Here is a 16,354-nt window from a genome sequence, read left to right on the forward strand (position 1 = left end):
AGATAGTTCCACTAAATGAATCGTTTTGATTAAGATGCTTCAATGTTTTAGTGGTTTAGTGGTTGGGGGTCCCCCACAAACATTGAAGTGCCAGTTCGCAGGTAGGTGAAGATCGAAATGTTAACTCTGTGCCCAACATAAGCCATGCCCATGAGAGCTCAGGGACTTTGATATTGGAATGGAGACCTGTTTGAGAGCCCCAATAAACACCACCACCACCATTACCTCCTCTGGCACTAGAAGAAGACATGGGTATAGTGTGAATTGCTCACATCAGCATGTCTAGTGTGAATAGTGATGGCTTTGCTCTTTCTCCAGTGTGGGTTTTGGGCGCAAATCCCTTTACTGTTTTTGTGATTGAAGTCAAAAAGAGGCAGTCAAGCAAAAATCCCTCCTCTACAACCTTGCTTTGCTTACCCCACCAGAAAGTGAACTCACAACCCCATTGTCTCCTCAGATTCCCCATCTTCACCTCCATTGTTACAGTTTGGTGGGTCAGTCTATGTTTCTTTTGTCAGGATTCTCTTGGGCTACTAGAAACAAAGAGAGAATTAATGTACAAACACTACCTCTCCCCACACACCACCACCACCTCTTCCTCAATAAAAGAGAAGAGACCAGAACTACTCTCTCTCTCTGTCTCTCTTTACTCCACCAACCACCCTCTTTAAGAACACTGCCTCTTCCCCTTGATTGCTTTCAACCTCTTATGATACACACCTACACTCATGGCAAAGAGCTTGCAGGACTCCTCTTCCAAAAGACACTTCCACTGGACCAACAAAGTTGGCAATGAAGATTATCATGATCATGATAACCATGAAGATGGAGTTGGAGTTGGAGTTGGAGTAGGTCTTCCAACCTTGAAATCTTCTCTGTCAAAAGCAGTTTCTGATGAGGAAGAGAAGAGAAAGGAGGGTCAAGCGACTCAAAGGGTTCAGCTACAGAGAAGGAAGCTCCAGGCAGCAGCAATGTCGAGGCTCCGGTCGGTGCTGACCGCGTTTGGGAAGAACAGGTCAGGGCTCCCACTGGGTCTGGGGCCGAGAGTTATAGGGACCCTTTTTGGGTCTAAGAAAGGGCATGTGCATTTTGCTCTCCAGAGAGACCCAAATTCACACCCGGCGTTCCTGATTGAGCTTGCTACTCCAATTAGTGGGCTGGTGAAGGAAATGGCTTCCGGGCTTGTGAGGATTGCTTTGGAGTGTGACAAGGAGAAGGAGGAGGAGAAGAAAACAGAGGATTCGAAATCGAAGTCGAAAAGTTCAGCTGTGAGGTTGCTGGAGGAGCCTGTGTGGAGGACTTACTGCAATGGGAAGAAGTCTGGGTTTGCTAGCCGGAGGGAATGTGGGCCCAAAGAGTGGAAGGTGTTGAAGGCTGTTGAGCCCATTTCAATGGGTGCTGGGGTCTTGCCTCCTGCGAATGAAGGTGAAGCTGGGTGTGATGGTGAGCTCATGTATATGAGGGCCAAGTTTGAGAGGGTTGTTGGGTCCAGAGACTCTGAGGCTTTCTACATGATGAACCCAGATAGCAATGGAGCTCCTGAACTCAGTATCTACTTGCTTCGAGTTTAACTGAGCTCGGATTAGCCACTCTGTGCTTCAAGTTCTTGAAGAGTAAGCTCTTCTTGGAAGCTTAGTTCTCTCCTAGTATTTTTGTTTCCTTTTTTTCTTTTTCTTTTTTCCTTAGGTTGGAATATTTGGGGAAAATGGTTAGTGGGATTATGTCTTTCATATTGTGTTAGTGTAGGTGGGGGGGGGCAATACATTAGAACATGATGGTAGGTGGTGGGGGCATGAAGGTGTACATGTATAGCTTTTTCCAATCCTTAATGAAGTGATGATGAGACCTAATGTTAATGCAATCCTGATTGTCATCTTTACTAATGCTGCTTAATCTGTCAAGTTTATGATGGACTTGTTTGTTTTTTGACATGAAAAGAGGTTTAAATTGTTGGATAAATTATATATGCTTCTTTTATATACGCCAAGTTAGCAGGGAAAGCAGAGGAATTTGTGATATATTCAGTTTGTAAATCAAATTTTGGTACAATGCTTTTAGAATATCCAGTTATCCATCATGCTATCATTCAGTATGTTTTGTGATTCTATACGCTTGACTTGCCATATCAAGAAAAGAAAATAATATTATTCTCTCATATATTACCGGTTGCGTACAATTATGTATTTATCTCTCTTATCATGTGATTCTAAGAGCGATAAATACAAAATTATGATAAACGACGATTTCTCTATCTCTCTCATCACGAGACTTAGCATATAATGACCGTAAACAATCAGCGGTGGTGAGGAAAGGTCTTTACTTCAATGTCATACTCCAGATCAGTAGACTAGTACGATGATTCGTTTGCTATTTGTAAGGGGCCTCCCCCTGCATAATGTTTTTGGTAATTATAACTCTTGGGACATCAACATGTAAAACACATAAATTGCTTTTCTTCTCTGTAGCTGAAAGATCTGTGCTTTAATCATATGATAGCTTCAATGCATAGCCAAAAAGAAAAAACTTAATGACACAAAGATGCAATTCTCTTTTTTCCTTTTGTCTGTGTGGGTCTTTCTCTTCTATATAGGATAGCTTCAATCATAGGTTTGATGTCTCTTTTTTGCTTTACTGTTAATTTCCTTTCCTGTTTAACTTGTTTCCTTCTCTGCAGTAATGGTGATTCACACACATTCATACAATAAAAAAAACCAGCATTTGGTCCAAAAGTATAGGCTATTCCAGTTTCCAATCATTGCTTTTGATATATAATTTTGTGTTAGAATGATCCCAAGATTAGTTTACTAAAGTAATCATAGAAGTCACCAAAAGCTAAATATAAAATGAAAACCCAAATCCAATTCCTGACAGCAGAATTTTGGCTTTTGCTTATAATTGACTGCTTTTTTTTCTCTGTTCTTCTTTTGTTTTTCATTTTCTTCTGCTAAATGTAAATCTTGTTGACTGCTTTTTCCCCCTTGGCATTTGATTCCCTACTGAATTTAAATGACTACTGCTTAAATTCTATTCACTATGTGAATCTGCATCAGCAATCTGAAATGACATCCTTAAACCCAGAAATGAAATCCAGATGACATTCTTACAAGGGTAGTTCGGTCATGTTCTGTAGCTTGTGTTACAGTCCTGGTGTGCCAGACTGCCAGTGTCGGTCTTCCCCTTTTATCCTAGTTTCAAGGCTTTCATGTATGAAGTATATGCCTTTTCTTTCTTTCCTCTCTCTCTGCAACCACAATGAGAAAGAATAATGGGAAGGAGAAGGCCCAGAGGACAATTTGAAAGGGTGCTAATGGATGTGTTACAGCTAGGATTATGTTATCGCAGGAATCGAGGTTCATTTTGATGATCATCCCCCCATCATTCTTCAAAGGCTTCAAAAGTTGGTGGTGGCTCTACCTAAAGTAAGGCCACTGCTTTGCTCAATCATTATTTCAATTAGTACAATCATATATCTCATTTGATTTGCGGATTACAGAGTTGAAACCAGAATATAGTTTCGTGTTTGTGAGAAAAAGGAAATCGAGACCATTAAGCTCTTTCGGGTTTGCCTTTTTCTTTTCTTCAAAAATATTCCGCGAACTCAACGGGATCTTAGTACAGGTGGACAATCATACAACCCAGAAAAGGCAACACATATAGGAGGATTGAACTACAAGTTAATCCTAGACTACACACAAAGAACAGCATTGAATTGATTGCGTGTTGCCCAGAGCTCTAGTGCATTGGTCCAAGGTTGGTTGTAATAAATTACGACTATAATGACTACTGCTATCTCAGGTCCAAAGTTGGGTGCATGCTGCCATATTATTGTAGGGCAATCGTACCTTCTCTATTGGGAACATACATGTAGATAGCTATGTGACCTCAAGAAAGTTAATGGAGTGAATGAGAGATGTGAAACATGTAGGGTTTGTCCCGTGGAATATTAAATTTTTGAGAGAATTACACAAATGGTCACTCAACTATGACTCATTCAACACTTTGGTTACTGAAGTTTCAAATATATCATTTTGGTCACTCAATTATTACACCGTCAATCACTTAAGTCACCCAAAGAGTATTTTTATAATTTTTTTCATTAAAAAAATTAACAAAGTGACTTAAGTGATTGACAGTGTAATAGTTGAGTGACCAAAGTGATATATTTGAAACTTCAGTGACCAAAGTGTCGAATGAGTCATAGTTGAGTGACAATTTGTGAAATTTATATAGGGCACACTTACCATACCATCAATAGCCTCATTAACCATATAACGGTTAAATAATAATCATATATTTAAAACATAAAACCGTTAAACCATAAATAAAGAAATAAACACAAAATAAAAATAACCCCCAAAATAAATAAATAAAATATATTTTAATTTTAAATCATAAAATTTCCAACAATTATTTGCCAAGTGATTGCTACAGAAGATTACATATTTAAGCTGTTGTTAATTGTTATGGGAGGGGACCAGACTAAAGACTCTGAGCCCCGTGCGCGGAAGAGCTGATCATATTGCTCAGACTTTAAGCTCAGCAGGAGGCCCTGAAATGCAGAAAAGCCTTTAGCTTTTTCTTCTCTTAATGTCTTAATCTGTGGGCGGCCATTAATCTTTTCCTTAATTGGACAAGAGGACGAAATATATGATATCTACAAGTGGAAGTTAATAAGCTTAAAATGCTTAATTATATAGAAGCAGAAGCAGGGCCGGATTAGCTAGAAGTGGACTAGCTTTTTGATCAAGTGGTGCTGTAGTGGTGAAGCTTATTTGGTATTTCATGCACACAATGGGTTTGGATTATCATCATCATGGTTTCAGTGTTTGATAATCTTAAGACTTCCAGAAGGAAAAAGGAAACTGAAAAAAGATAAACAAAAGAGAAACAACTATTAATAATCTATATATGTACCCACAGACTATTTCTTTTTCTTTCTTTTTTTAGCCAAAGGGCGCCAGCTCCAGCTCTCTCAATGATTTGGATTTCCCATTACTGTGAATCACAAATAGAAATTTCCTTCCAGATGGTGGAATTTTTATTCTTCTGTAACTCAAGGATTGATATGTAAGGCTGTGAGCTTAACTCCATTTGGTTTTGGTTCACTGGAGCTCATTCTGCAGTTTATAGTCTAGAAGTGAGTAATGCTGCATTGGGCCTGTTGGGGTTTATTACTGTATATTGATTCGTTTAGTGATGCAAAACATATCATTGCTGCTTGTTCTTTTCTTTCGCTGCCATTCATCGCAAATTCACGACTGCTGTTCTTGCTTTAGTTTCCAGCAATACTCTTTAGTTTGGAAGAAAAGATGAAGAGCCCCTAAAAGAAAAGGACTTTGAGTTTGAGCCGTTTTCAGTCCCTTATTAAGCATCATGGGGGTAAAATTTGGAAGTAAAGATAATTAAAAATAAAAAAATAAAACCAGCAAAAAAAGTACTCAAGCACTTTTACTTTTAGTAACCTTTTCTGAACTCCCACTTGAGAAAAAAAGGCTCGTTATGTAAACTTGAGCTTACCACCAAAAAAATAAAAAAGACCTCACACACTTACGTACATGATTTTGAATGCTGCAACGTAAAAAATGTGCTCGCTTCTTCTTTCTAAAATAACAAGAACAAGCAATAATGCATTCATCTGGGTGAGCACTGATGATCTCTAAATGAGCTTGGAATAAGTAACACATTATTCTGAAGAAGAAACAAAATATTAAACTAATGAACTGTGTTTTGCTGACTATACAGAAGAAACAGTATGTAGAAAGAATGATGTGATGAACACAGACTCCATTATGATCACAGCAGCACATGACATAAAATACAAGTAACAGCAGCCCCACTCCTACCCAGTAATAATATTTCCACCAGGTAATAGCCATAATCTTTCCATTTTGCAGACAACTCCAAGTAGTCCTTTTCTCTTTCCCTTCATCTTCATCCTTCCTGTGTTACTTCAGACGCTCGGGCTTTTGTCGTGCAAAACCTGGCTGGTATAATTGATGATGTGCGGTCCAAAAAATATCACAAAGCAGAAACATGGATAGGCAAGCTGCATCAGTTGCAGAACAAAGAAACAAGGCATACATAAAAGATTAAAGAGAGCATGTTTTCATGGGAGGATATTTTAGTGATAGGTCCTGTAAATTATTTTTAGAAGTTTCATATGAGGGCCTGTTTTAAACCATACACATTTTTCAGAAAGTATTTAAGGGAAGACAATGAGAAAAATTAGACTACCTGGAGAAGCATGGAGGGAACAGCAGGTGGTTCACAAATAACATGACTTCTAGTTTTCCTTCCATTGTGTGTAGTAACTGATGGGCTATTTGCGGTTGTTATGTCCCAAAAGCTTCGTTTTTTCGCTGTTGGGACTGGTGACCTGAAACGATGGCTTGGACTCTTCAACTCACCTGTGCTTGGCTCCTTTGGTCTCAAGCTAGCCCTTGTGACTAGCCTCTTTGTCCCCTCCCTCCCCACTGTTGGTGCTGGTGTTTGGTCACTTTTCCGTGAAAGATCACGAATAAGATTATCCTTCTGCTTTAGCTGTGAAGTATGATCCTTCTTCATCCTTTCTATTTCTGCTTCTAATGCTTTTACTGTCTTTTGAAGCTCTCTAACTCCTTCATCAGCCCCTCTTCTTTTGGATTCAGGTGTGAAACAATTCCTAGCCAAGAAAGATGGTCTGGGTTTTCTCTTCTCATTTGCTTGGGCAGACGACGGAGGAGTCAAGAGAGAGGTAGCTGAAGAAGGGGTTGGAGATGCATTGGCAGCCAAGGATTGTGCTTGGACAACTAATAGTTTCTGTTGATGACGTGCCAGTTGTACTCGAAGTTCACGGTTCTCTTTCTGTAGTTCAAGTAATAGTTTGGCACGATCAGTTTCAGATTCAGGTACTTCCACTACTTCCTCGTTCACCTCAGAGGCCTGCAATTGTGTAAGTTGGTAAATATTATTTTTATCATTATGAATTGCCATTAAAATTACAGTGCAACTTTTGGAACTGACATGTTGAAAGAAGAAAACCAAGCATGGAATTTTGAGAAAGACGAAGACCAATGCCTGTTGCTTATGATAGTTCAATGAAACTAGCAACATACTGACATGAAACTCTCTGATGGGCAGAGTAATACACAATGTAAAAAAAGAAGGATAGAGCATTACATGTGACACTTCAACAGTTGGATATATGACTACATTTTACACCATCAATGAATGAGTGGAAATTGAAGAATGATATGTAAGGAGGACTGACCTTGGTCCTAATTTCCTTTGCTCGATCAGCCCAGTGAAGGGTGTTTTGGGTTTCACCAAATGAGAGGTTACATGGGCTGATGTTGGCAATCATTACAGTGTTACAATCTCCTCCTAGAGAATCCTTGAGAAGTTGGGTCAACTTTGAATTTCGATAAGGTATGTGCTTCTTTCCCTCCACGAGAGCATTGATGCAGCTGCTCAGTGCTAGGAGTGACCGATTTATATTGGCACCCTCAATAGATCTTACTGTTCTCTGATCCGTGGCAAGGGCTCTCTCGGACCCGGCAAGATCAATAAGTGAAAGCTTGCCTACTCTGTTGACCACATTCATAGAAGCATCTCTTACCTGGTATTCAACCACAACCTGGATACAGAAGAGAGGTATAAAAAAGAAAGAAGAAAAAACTGAATGGTACAATTGTAAGTTTTGACTTGAGAGCTCTATTGTTACCTGTAAAATAGCATGGGAGCGAGAAGAAGTTTCATTACAGCGAGTTGGTTCAGTAGTTCGGTTTTGGTTTCCCTGCTGAAGCAATTGCATAACCTGCCACAAGACAAAGAAACAGCAAAAAATATATTACCTTCTGGAAACCTATATCTAACCTATCAAAATCCAAATCACCTAAAGAGGGGAGTTAGAATTTAGAAACGTACTTCATCGGTGGAATAAGCTCTGTATTGTGTAAGACCGGCTGCCACCATTCCCTGTAATATACATTTCAAAAAATATCTTTAACACACTCTAAAGATTTGTATCAAGTAAAAATAAATATAAAAGTTTTCTTGGAATTTTAACTATTGCTAACAAATAACTATTGCATGTATCAGAAGTTTTTTCCAGGTATATGAATGGGATATGTAAGATATTGAGCTACCATTTATAGAGAAAAGATGCACAAAAAACATGTTTCTTTGTTTCAGAGTAATAGCATATCGCTCTTACATTTACTCAGAGTGACCTTAATAAATATTGGTACATTTTAGAGAATAAATTCCATTTCTGAAAAGCCAGTTACATCCTTCCTGGTTAGTAAAACCATCGCGGTATTTAAGGAAATTTTGACACACTATATATGACAGCAACATAACTTACAGAGAACTTAGTAGCTTTTAGTTTGTTTATCCTGCCAAATGTGGCAAGTAAATTATTGTGAGATACAAGATAGAGAGGCAGACCTGTTTATCTTCTCTAAGAACCAGAGGCCGTCCGGGGGAGAGCAAATCCCTGACAGTTTCATTATAGACTTCAAGATAGGACAGATGAACCGCATGATTTCCATCACAGCTCCTCTGCCTTATCTTTGTAAAGAGGTCCTTGATCGCCAAAACCATCACTCCCGGACTCTCCAGAGTGCCCAGCATTGTGTACGTTTTCCCAGCTCCCGTGGCACCATAGCAGAAAACTGATCCATTCCTCCCCTGCAGAACTGCTTCCACAAGCTCAGCTGTACTGAAAAAAACAAATAGTGTACCCTTTTTGTAAAGCCTTCCTTATCAAAGGAATGAACAGGTTCGTGAAACTTTTTCCAAATCACACAATGACTTATTTCAAATATGGAAATCTCAGCTCTTCTAAGTTCTAACACACAACTTTAGTAACAATTCTCTCATAGCTGCACTAAATAACCAAAATGGGCACCTTTTTCTTAAACTTTCCTCGATAAATGAAGGAACAAGTTCATGGAAGTTTCTCCAAACCACACAAATCACACAATGACTTGTTTCAAATATGGAAATTTCAGCTCTTCCAACACACAGCATTACTAACAATTCTTTCATAGCTGCACTCAATAACCAAATGGGGTTACCCTTGTTTCTTATTTCCTCATTCAATGAACAACCACGAACAATTTCCTAACCAACCCAACAAAACCCTAATTACATCTACAATCAAGTAAAACTAAAGCAAAACAAGCACATTCATGATGCTAATGAAGAATTTGAACACCCAAAACTTCAAGGTCAAAACTTTAAGGCAAAAATAAAAAACCCAAAACTGACCTGGTGGAATAAACTTCCTGCTGACAAGTAGAATCTGGAAACGAAGCATCAAACGTGAAATGCCGTCCCCTCAGCCTCTTCAGCCTCAGATAATCGTTCTCGTTCGCAAACTCCGTCAAGTACACGTCACGCCGGTTCACGATCCTCACACAGCACCGAGAACCCCCCTCCTTCTCCTTCTTGCTCATCGGCCGAAGCCTCACAAACACCATAATCCGGCTCCCACAATTTGGGACTTTCGTCTCCGATACCCCCAATTTCGTCTCCGAAGCCCCAAATTTCGTCTCCAATTCTCGCACATTCTCCATCTCCGGCGCCACGTGAGAAATCTGACCTCCTCCTCCGCCGAGGGAGAGCCGCCGCGCCACCGTGGCCGTCGAGGACCTGGCCTTTCTTGGAAGCGAAGTGAAGCTGAGAATCCGGTCGGTGGTGGTGGTTCCGGCGACCGCCGCATTCTCCTTCGCGTCGTCGTGGGCTTGCCGTTGGGCCTGGGCCTGAAACTGGGCCGGAGCCGGAGGCAGAGGCAGAGCGTAGGTTCTTGTAACGGCGGAGTTGTGCACCGCGTTGTTCTCTCTCATCACGACCCGGCTTCCGGGTCGGAGCCCCGACTCGTGCTCTTCTTTTCTACACTTCTGGGTCCCGAGTCGGAGCTCCGACGGGTCCGGGGGCTTCGAGTTTCGCAGAGCTGCGGAGGCTTGCTTCTGCTGCTCGTAGAGTAGAGTCAAAGCTTTCATCTTTTCCTTCAATCCATGGTGTGGGTTTCGCAGAGGAAGAAGATTCGAGTGGGTCTGTTCTTGATCCGACCTGGGTTTCCGTTCACTTTGCGACCGAGTTGATACGGGCATTTTAGGGTTTTGAGTTTTTGAACATGCCCAGAAGCAATTGAAGGAGACCCAGTTGACTAAACTGATAGATTTTCAGAAAGACTGAAGCTTTTTCCAGAATTGTAGAGCAGAAATACAAGTTTGGGAAGATCAAGATTGTGGTTTTGGGTGTTTAGTTTGGAGGGGATTTTGAGCCGTTGGATTGGGGGAGATGAGTTGGGTGTTGGTTTTGAAAGTTGATACTGACACTCCAGATTCTGCTACTTGCGCTCCAGTTAAGTGGGTTCTTTAGTTTGAATTTGGGGTTGACTGGAGTGGAAGAAGCAATTGAGAGGAGGGGCGGTACGGTTATTAGGTTATTGCTTTTTGAAAATTTTGAATTATCTATTTGTAACGGTCAAAAATGTTGTCAGACTTTGTTAGCCGGTAGGGAGAGAGCTGTGGGATCCATTTAAACCACGTGGAAGCTTCTTCTTTTTTGTAAGGTGAAATTATTAAAGACGTATTCTTTTGAATTTTTAAAGTAAAAGTAGTAAAATAAAGTAAAAGGATTGTATTTTTGTGCATTGATGTAAGTATCAAACAATTACTTCATGAATCAAGGGGTTTAGATCCATCTTTTTATGGTGTTTAATGGATAATCTACTAATTTAATGATGAGCACGTGAAAATATATTATTTTATGATATGTGATGCGATAATATTGATTATTTTTTTAAATTAAGACTGCGCACCTGAAATCACAAAATTTTTATAACTATTAGACTTAAAGAGATTATATACCATATTTTTGTTTATCTTATATGGTCAATGAAATGATGTTATGTTGGTCCACGTGTATTTGACTATGATCTGCATGATTTTGTTTGTTGCAGTGAGTGGAACATAATTGCAAGCATTGGCTATGATTATATTTTTGTAACCTATTTTACATGAAAATGCCTTCTAAGAGAGGCCGTTAGAGTATCCTAATTATGAAAATTCATGCACATGTAGTAGAGTTGACAAGTCATGATCATGCTCCCATATCTTAGTGCGCAAGTTAAGCACAATTGACCCTCCCATAATGAAACTTGATCATAAAAGGGACTTGTAGCTTTCGAGATATATATAGCAGAGGTTGGTGCCACATTTGCTAAACTATGGCATTCATTTGCCACTAAGTAATAGCATAATGCAAATGGCTATGAATCCTGCACCAAATAATATAAAGAATAGAGCTGGGGTTCTTCTAATTATGTTTATGTCTGCACATTACATAGTAATTGATTTAGACTGCAGTTATCTCTAGTATGATTAACTAAGTTGGTGAAATATTGAAGTTGCAAACACAATTCACACCTACTCACTTCCCTATAATTTCAAGCTTTGTAGCATCATTGCCACTCAACAATCCTTCAAAGACACGCCATTGCATTTGTTGTTTTCACTTTTGAAAAACTCAAAGCATTTTGAGAAATGCCTAAGGAAAAATTATGAGAATAGTATATAAAAAATCAGATACAGAGGTACAACTGCGAGTTAAGCTATCGTCCGAAACTACACCGAATGTTATCACATGTTTTTAATTATTTATTTTCTGCACATGTTTTCAAATATCAGACCTGAAAACATTACAAGTGGATCCGAATCACAATCTAATTTTCAAATATCAACAATACATTACATGGTGGGCTAAGTGAGTGTCTAGTTGGTTCAATCCAGAGTGTAAATGGGCTGAGTTCAATCATTGTCATGGGGTTCAAAATTAGAGTAACCCAAAAATGGGCTGGGAGTATAGTAGTTTCAGGCTTTGAGGCCCAAACAGATTTCATATTGTTGGGTCGAGCCCAAACCCGAGACCGTTGGCGATCAACTAGGGTTTAAGTTTAACGACCAAACCCTACACAGAATCACTACTTTCTCACCGTTTCTGAGACCCGAAAACCCTAACCCGCCAAAACACTAGAACCAGTCGCCATGACCGACCCAATCTCCCACGCATCTCCCATGGACGACGCGAAGAAGAGGAAGCGCAAGAGAAACAGAGCGAAGAAGCCATCGGAATCGGAAGTTGCAGAGCAACCGGAGCCTCAAATTGAAGAAGAAGCGGAAAACGGAGAAGGCGAGGAGCAGGCTAAGAAGAAGGAGAAGAAGAGGAAGAAGTCGAAGAAATTGAAGGGAGAGGAGGAAGCAGCAGAGGCTGAAATCCCTAGCGAGACCAAAGAAGAAGAAGATGAAGATGCAGAAGAGGAAGAGGAGAAGGAAGAGAAGGAAGAGAAGAAAGAGAAGAAGGTGAGGAGTGGTGGGGGGACTGGGATTATGAGCACAGTGACCTTTGTTTCATTGAATTTATCGGAGAAAACTTTCTCGGCCATTCAAGAATTGGGCTTTCAGCACATGACTCAGGTATGTAGTAGTGATTGTGATTTTGTTAGCTTCTAATTGTTAATGTGTAGTTTGTAATGAGTAATGAGGTTTCGAAATTGCGAATGCAGATTCAATCCAGAGCAATCCCACCGCTTTTGATCGGAAGAGATGTCCTTGGAGCTGCAAGGACAGGGTCCGGGAAGACTCTTGCTTTTCTGGTGCCAGCTGTGGAGTTGTTATATAACGCAAGCTTTTCGCCTCGTAATGGAACTGGTGTTGTTGTCATTTGCCCAACTAGGGAACTCGCAATACAGGTGAAGACCCTTGCTTATTAATGAATAATGGTACTACGAGTTACTTAGGTTTGGTATGGTATTTGTTCTTAGTGTAGTCGAGCTTGATCCAATTTGGGCTTGTTAGAAGGTATTGCCTTTTGTTCGTTTAACGTCTAGGACTACATGATCATTATACCTGTCTTGGAAATGGGTTTTGTGAATAATGTTCCTTCTGATATCTCTGCCATCAGAAAGTTAACTTCTCAATTTAATGCAAAATGTTTGGAAAGAATGATCTATGTATTTGCAGAAAGTTGACCTGTGTATGTGAGAAATTATGCTTTATGTCTAATCCAAGTTAGAAAGAAAGAAAATCTGTTGTTGCAATTGGTGATTTGCATTTGAAGTTCATACTTCTGTCCTGACCAATTCACTGTTGGAATAATCAGTCCCATGCCGTGGCCAAGGACCTTCTCAAGAATCACTCGCAGACTCTTGGTTTGGTTATTGGTGGTTCGGCTAGAAGAGGAGAAGCAGAGCGTCTTGCAAAAGGAGTAAACCTATTGGTTGCAACTCCTGGTCGCCTTCTTGACCATCTGCAGAACACCAAGGGATTTGTATATAAGAACTTGAAGGTATTTGTTTCATCATTGTTGCCGTATTGTTTCAATTTTTCTTTTTTGTGTTTACTTTTTGACTTGTGAGACTTACTATTTACTGAATTGTAGTTCGAGTCTTTGAGATGTTATGCAATTTGTGTTGCTACTTAAGTTAACTTGGTCAGATTAAGGACATGTCTTTGATTAAGACGACATAGCCTTTATAATGGCCTCACAACATTTGACAATTTTTTAATTTCTTTATTCTCTTTGGTTTGTAGTGCCTCATCATTGATGAAGCTGACAGGATACTGGAAGCAAACTTTGAGGAAGAAATGAAACAAATCATTAACATTCTACCAAAGGTAAACGATATGATTGGTTGAAGTCTTGATGATGCTAATCATGTATGATTACTTCACCGTTTATCTTGAGCCTGTTTGTTTTAGCTGAAGTCTTGTTGCATTAACCGGCTTCCATCAACTTCTCTTGGTTTCATGGGATAAGGCAAACAGCTGCTTGTTTTAGTTGTAGTCTTGTTGCATCAAATCACTTGCATTAACCGTCTTAGTATATTTTGTTTTATTCTTTAACAGATAAATAATTTGAACAAACTGGGTAGTTGTGTAGTATTTTACAACACAAAGATATTGCCACTTAAGAAGTGACATCAAGTATGAACCATGATGCATACAGCACTCAACATATGTTTCTGGTTTTCTTCTAGTAGCTGGACCTGGACTACAGTAGTTCAAATTAACTTATATGATTTTTTTTCTTTTGTGGTGTTTGCTGTAATTACAAGTGGACTTTCACCTTGTTATATGCTTTAGCTGATCGAGTTTCTATTGAATGTGCAGAATAGGCAAACAGCTTTATTTTCTGCAACCCAGACTAAGAAGGTTTGTGCATTTTATCTCTATCTCATAGCAGTTATTCAGTCAATCTCTTGCTTTCCACATTATTTTCCATTGTTATAGCATAATTTATGAACTTGACTTGCTGCCATAGTGTTGTAGTGTCTAAATGTTTTTCTCTCTCTTCTTTGCATGGTTGCGCTGCCCATATGTTACGTGGTTTACTTCTTATAATAATACTTTTCCCATTAAACCTGTAGGTTGAAGATCTTGCTCGCTTGTCCTTCCAGACAACGCCTATGTATATAGATGTGGATGATGGGAGAACTAAGGTACTGGTCTTTTGGATTCCACATTAATATTCATATATTAAGTCCACTTTATACTTATAAAGATTTATTTATTCTTGTATTTTAGTGGTAATCTTTAGAACCTGACAAGATTGTCTGCACTACAGGTCACGAATGAAGGGCTGCAACAAGGCTATTGTCTTGTGCCAAGTGCCAAGAGATTTATTCTCCTATATTCCTTCCTGACGAAGAATCTATCAAAGAAAGTGATGGTCTTCTTCTCTTCTTGTAACTCAGTGAAATTCCACTCCGACCTTCTTAGATACATTAATGTGGATTGCTTTGATATCCATGGAAAGCAAAAGCAGCAGAAGAGGACAAGTACTTTTTTTGACTACTGCAAAGCAGAGAAAGGAATCTTACTTTGTACTGATGTTGCTGCTCGTGGCTTGGATATCCCCGCCGTGGTATGTTTTTTTTCCTTCTCTTTTTAGTTGTCTCTGTGATCTCAATAGGGGAAAAAAAATTGAACAGTATGCTATGTCAATATGCTTCTTTATTAAAAATGTTTGTGTTGAGCGGTCATATAAATTGTAAGCTTCCTTCTGTTTCCTTTCTGTGCTTGTAGGACTGGATTGTGCAGTTTGATCCTCCAGATGAACCCAAGGTGTGATATTTTTTCTTATTCATACTTTATTTGATTCTGGTCTCTTGTTATCTTGTTAATCCATATGCTGAATACTGCATACCATGGGATTGGTTCTTGCAGGAATATATCCACAGGGTTGGTCGAACAGCTCGTGGGGAAGGTGGAAAAGGAAATGCACTACTTTTCCTCATTCCTGAAGAGTTGCAGTTTCTTCGCTATTTGAGGGTATGGTTCATACTGATGAAAAGAATCCTAATATAAGCTCTACTAACTTTGTCCGTTTCAGTCTTATGTGGAAGCTATGTAATACGTGTAGGTTTAGGGACTTGCTTTCTATTTCATATTTCATTTTGTTTTCAGGAAGCAAAAGTCCCTGTTAAAGAGTACGAATTTAATGAGAAGAAGCTAAAAAATGTGCAATCTCAGCTGGTACGTTTCTGTTCCTTATTGTTAATTATTAGATAGTAACTGATTTCATGAAAATTTAAGTTAAATTTCTTCGACCGATGCAGGAGAAGTTGGTTGCCAACAACTACCATCTGAACCGTGCAGCAAAAGATGCATATAGGTCTTATCTATTAGCATATAATTCACACTCTATGAAGGACATCTTTAACGTTCACCGACTCGATCTCCAGGTACTTATTGTTTTCTTGTCCAACGATAATTAAGTATTGCTAAAATCTAAATTCATCTCTAGTCCTTGGATATGTTTCAAACTCTAATAACTTTGTGGAATTCTGATTTAATTGCTATGTTGTTCATACAGGCAGTTGCTTCTTCATTTTGCTTTTCCAATCCACCGAAGGTAAATCTAAACTTGGACAGCAGTGCATCAAAGTTCCGGAAGAACATGCGTAAAGTGGATGGAGTCCGACATGGAATCAATCCTAACAATCCTTATGGAAGGCAAAGAGGTGGAGATGATGACATGAGACAATTTGTGAGACATTAGGAGAGCCTCGCCCTGCAGCTCTGCAGTAATTCTGCACAAGTTTTGTATTTCTTTTTCTTTTGGCTGATGGAAACAAATCAGTGTAGCAATTATCATGAGATTGGAGACACGGTAAACCTTATAAATTTTTTATTTAGTGTATTTGATACAATGATACATGTCTTCTTGACTACTTATGTGGGTAAGCAAAAAAAAACTTAAATCATATGAATGTGTAATTGTGTATCTTACATGTGGATACAGTATTATGTCTCATGTCTATCCTGCGTCTACATGTAGTTCATCTAGACTCTGTACCGACGAA

At 39.2% G+C, this 16,354-nt stretch overlaps 3 protein-coding genes across 5 annotated transcripts; 2 read left to right on the forward strand and 1 right to left on the reverse strand.

Annotated features, from left to right (window-relative positions):
• Nucleotides 1-21: 21 nt before the first annotated feature.
• LOC112177113 (protein MIZU-KUSSEI 1) lies at nt 22-1,876 on the forward strand. The gene has a single exon (XM_024315319.2). It carries the CDS (start codon nt 729-731, stop codon nt 1,569-1,571), a length of 843 nt encoding a protein of 280 aa, XP_024171087.1. The 5' UTR covers nt 22-728; the 3' UTR covers nt 1,572-1,876.
• A 3,657-nt stretch (nt 1,877-5,533) lies between these two features.
• On the reverse strand, nt 5,534-10,369 carry LOC112175535 (kinesin-like protein KIN-8A). Of its 3 annotated transcripts, none has more exons than XM_024313211.2 (7): nt 9,253-10,369; nt 8,428-8,701; nt 7,906-7,956; nt 7,703-7,795; nt 7,250-7,615; nt 6,235-6,921; nt 5,534-6,046 (listed from the first exon to the last, which is right to left on the reverse strand). In XM_024313211.2, the coding sequence occupies exons 1-7, from the start codon at nt 10,095-10,097 to the stop codon at nt 5,951-5,953; spliced, it is 2,412 nt and encodes an 803-aa protein (XP_024168979.1). In that variant the 5' UTR covers nt 10,098-10,369; the 3' UTR covers nt 5,534-5,950. The 3 variants fall into 3 exon arrangements, with proteins under 3 accessions (XP_024168979.1, XP_024168982.1, XP_024168981.1); XM_024313214.2 differs by having other exon boundaries at nt 5,534-5,980; nt 9,253-10,368; XM_024313213.2 differs by having other exon boundaries at nt 5,536-5,984; nt 9,253-10,366.
• Nucleotides 10,370-11,954: 1,585 nt separating this feature from the next.
• On the forward strand, nt 11,955-16,275 carry LOC112179988 (DEAD-box ATP-dependent RNA helicase 51). Its single transcript, XM_024318469.2, has 12 exons — nt 11,955-12,464; nt 12,554-12,739; nt 13,150-13,335; nt 13,581-13,664; nt 14,160-14,201; nt 14,417-14,488; nt 14,614-14,913; nt 15,075-15,113; nt 15,216-15,320; nt 15,456-15,524; nt 15,608-15,733; nt 15,865-16,275. Exons 1-12 carry the CDS (start codon nt 12,036-12,038, stop codon nt 16,048-16,050), a joined length of 1,824 nt encoding a protein of 607 aa, XP_024174237.1. The 5' UTR covers nt 11,955-12,035; the 3' UTR covers nt 16,051-16,275.
• The last annotated feature ends 79 nt before the right edge of the window (nt 16,276-16,354 follow it).

The sequence above is a fragment of the Rosa chinensis genome, chromosome 7, assembly GCF_002994745.2.
Source record: "Rosa chinensis cultivar Old Blush chromosome 7, RchiOBHm-V2, whole genome shotgun sequence".
NCBI lineage: Eukaryota > Viridiplantae > Streptophyta > Magnoliopsida > Rosales > Rosaceae > Rosa > Rosa chinensis.

Excerpts from the sequence above, each read along its gene's own strand:
- LOC112177113 (XM_024315319.2), top strand. The coding sequence starts at position 729 with ATGGCAAAGAGCTTGCAGGACTCCTCTTCCAAAAGACACTTCCACTGG.
- LOC112175535 (XM_024313211.2), bottom strand. The coding sequence starts at position 10,097 with ATGCCCGTATCAACTCGGTCGCAAAGTGAACGGAAACCCAGGTCGGAT. Across the intron at positions 7,957-8,427 it reads TTCTTAGAGAAGATAAACAG|GGAATGGTGGCAGCCGGTCT; the intron begins GTCTGCCTCTCT and ends TGTATATTACAG. Across the intron at positions 7,796-7,905 it reads GAGCTTATTCCACCGATGAA|GTTATGCAATTGCTTCAGCA; the intron begins GTACGTTTCTAA and ends GTCTTGTGGCAG.
- LOC112179988 (XM_024318469.2), top strand. The coding sequence starts at position 12,036 with ATGACCGACCCAATCTCCCACGCATCTCCCATGGACGACGCGAAGAAG. Across the intron at positions 15,321-15,455 it reads AGTTTCTTCGCTATTTGAGG|GAAGCAAAAGTCCCTGTTAA; the intron begins GTATGGTTCATA and ends TTTTGTTTTCAG. Across the intron at positions 15,734-15,864 it reads TTCACCGACTCGATCTCCAG|GCAGTTGCTTCTTCATTTTG; the intron begins GTACTTATTGTT and ends TTGTTCATACAG.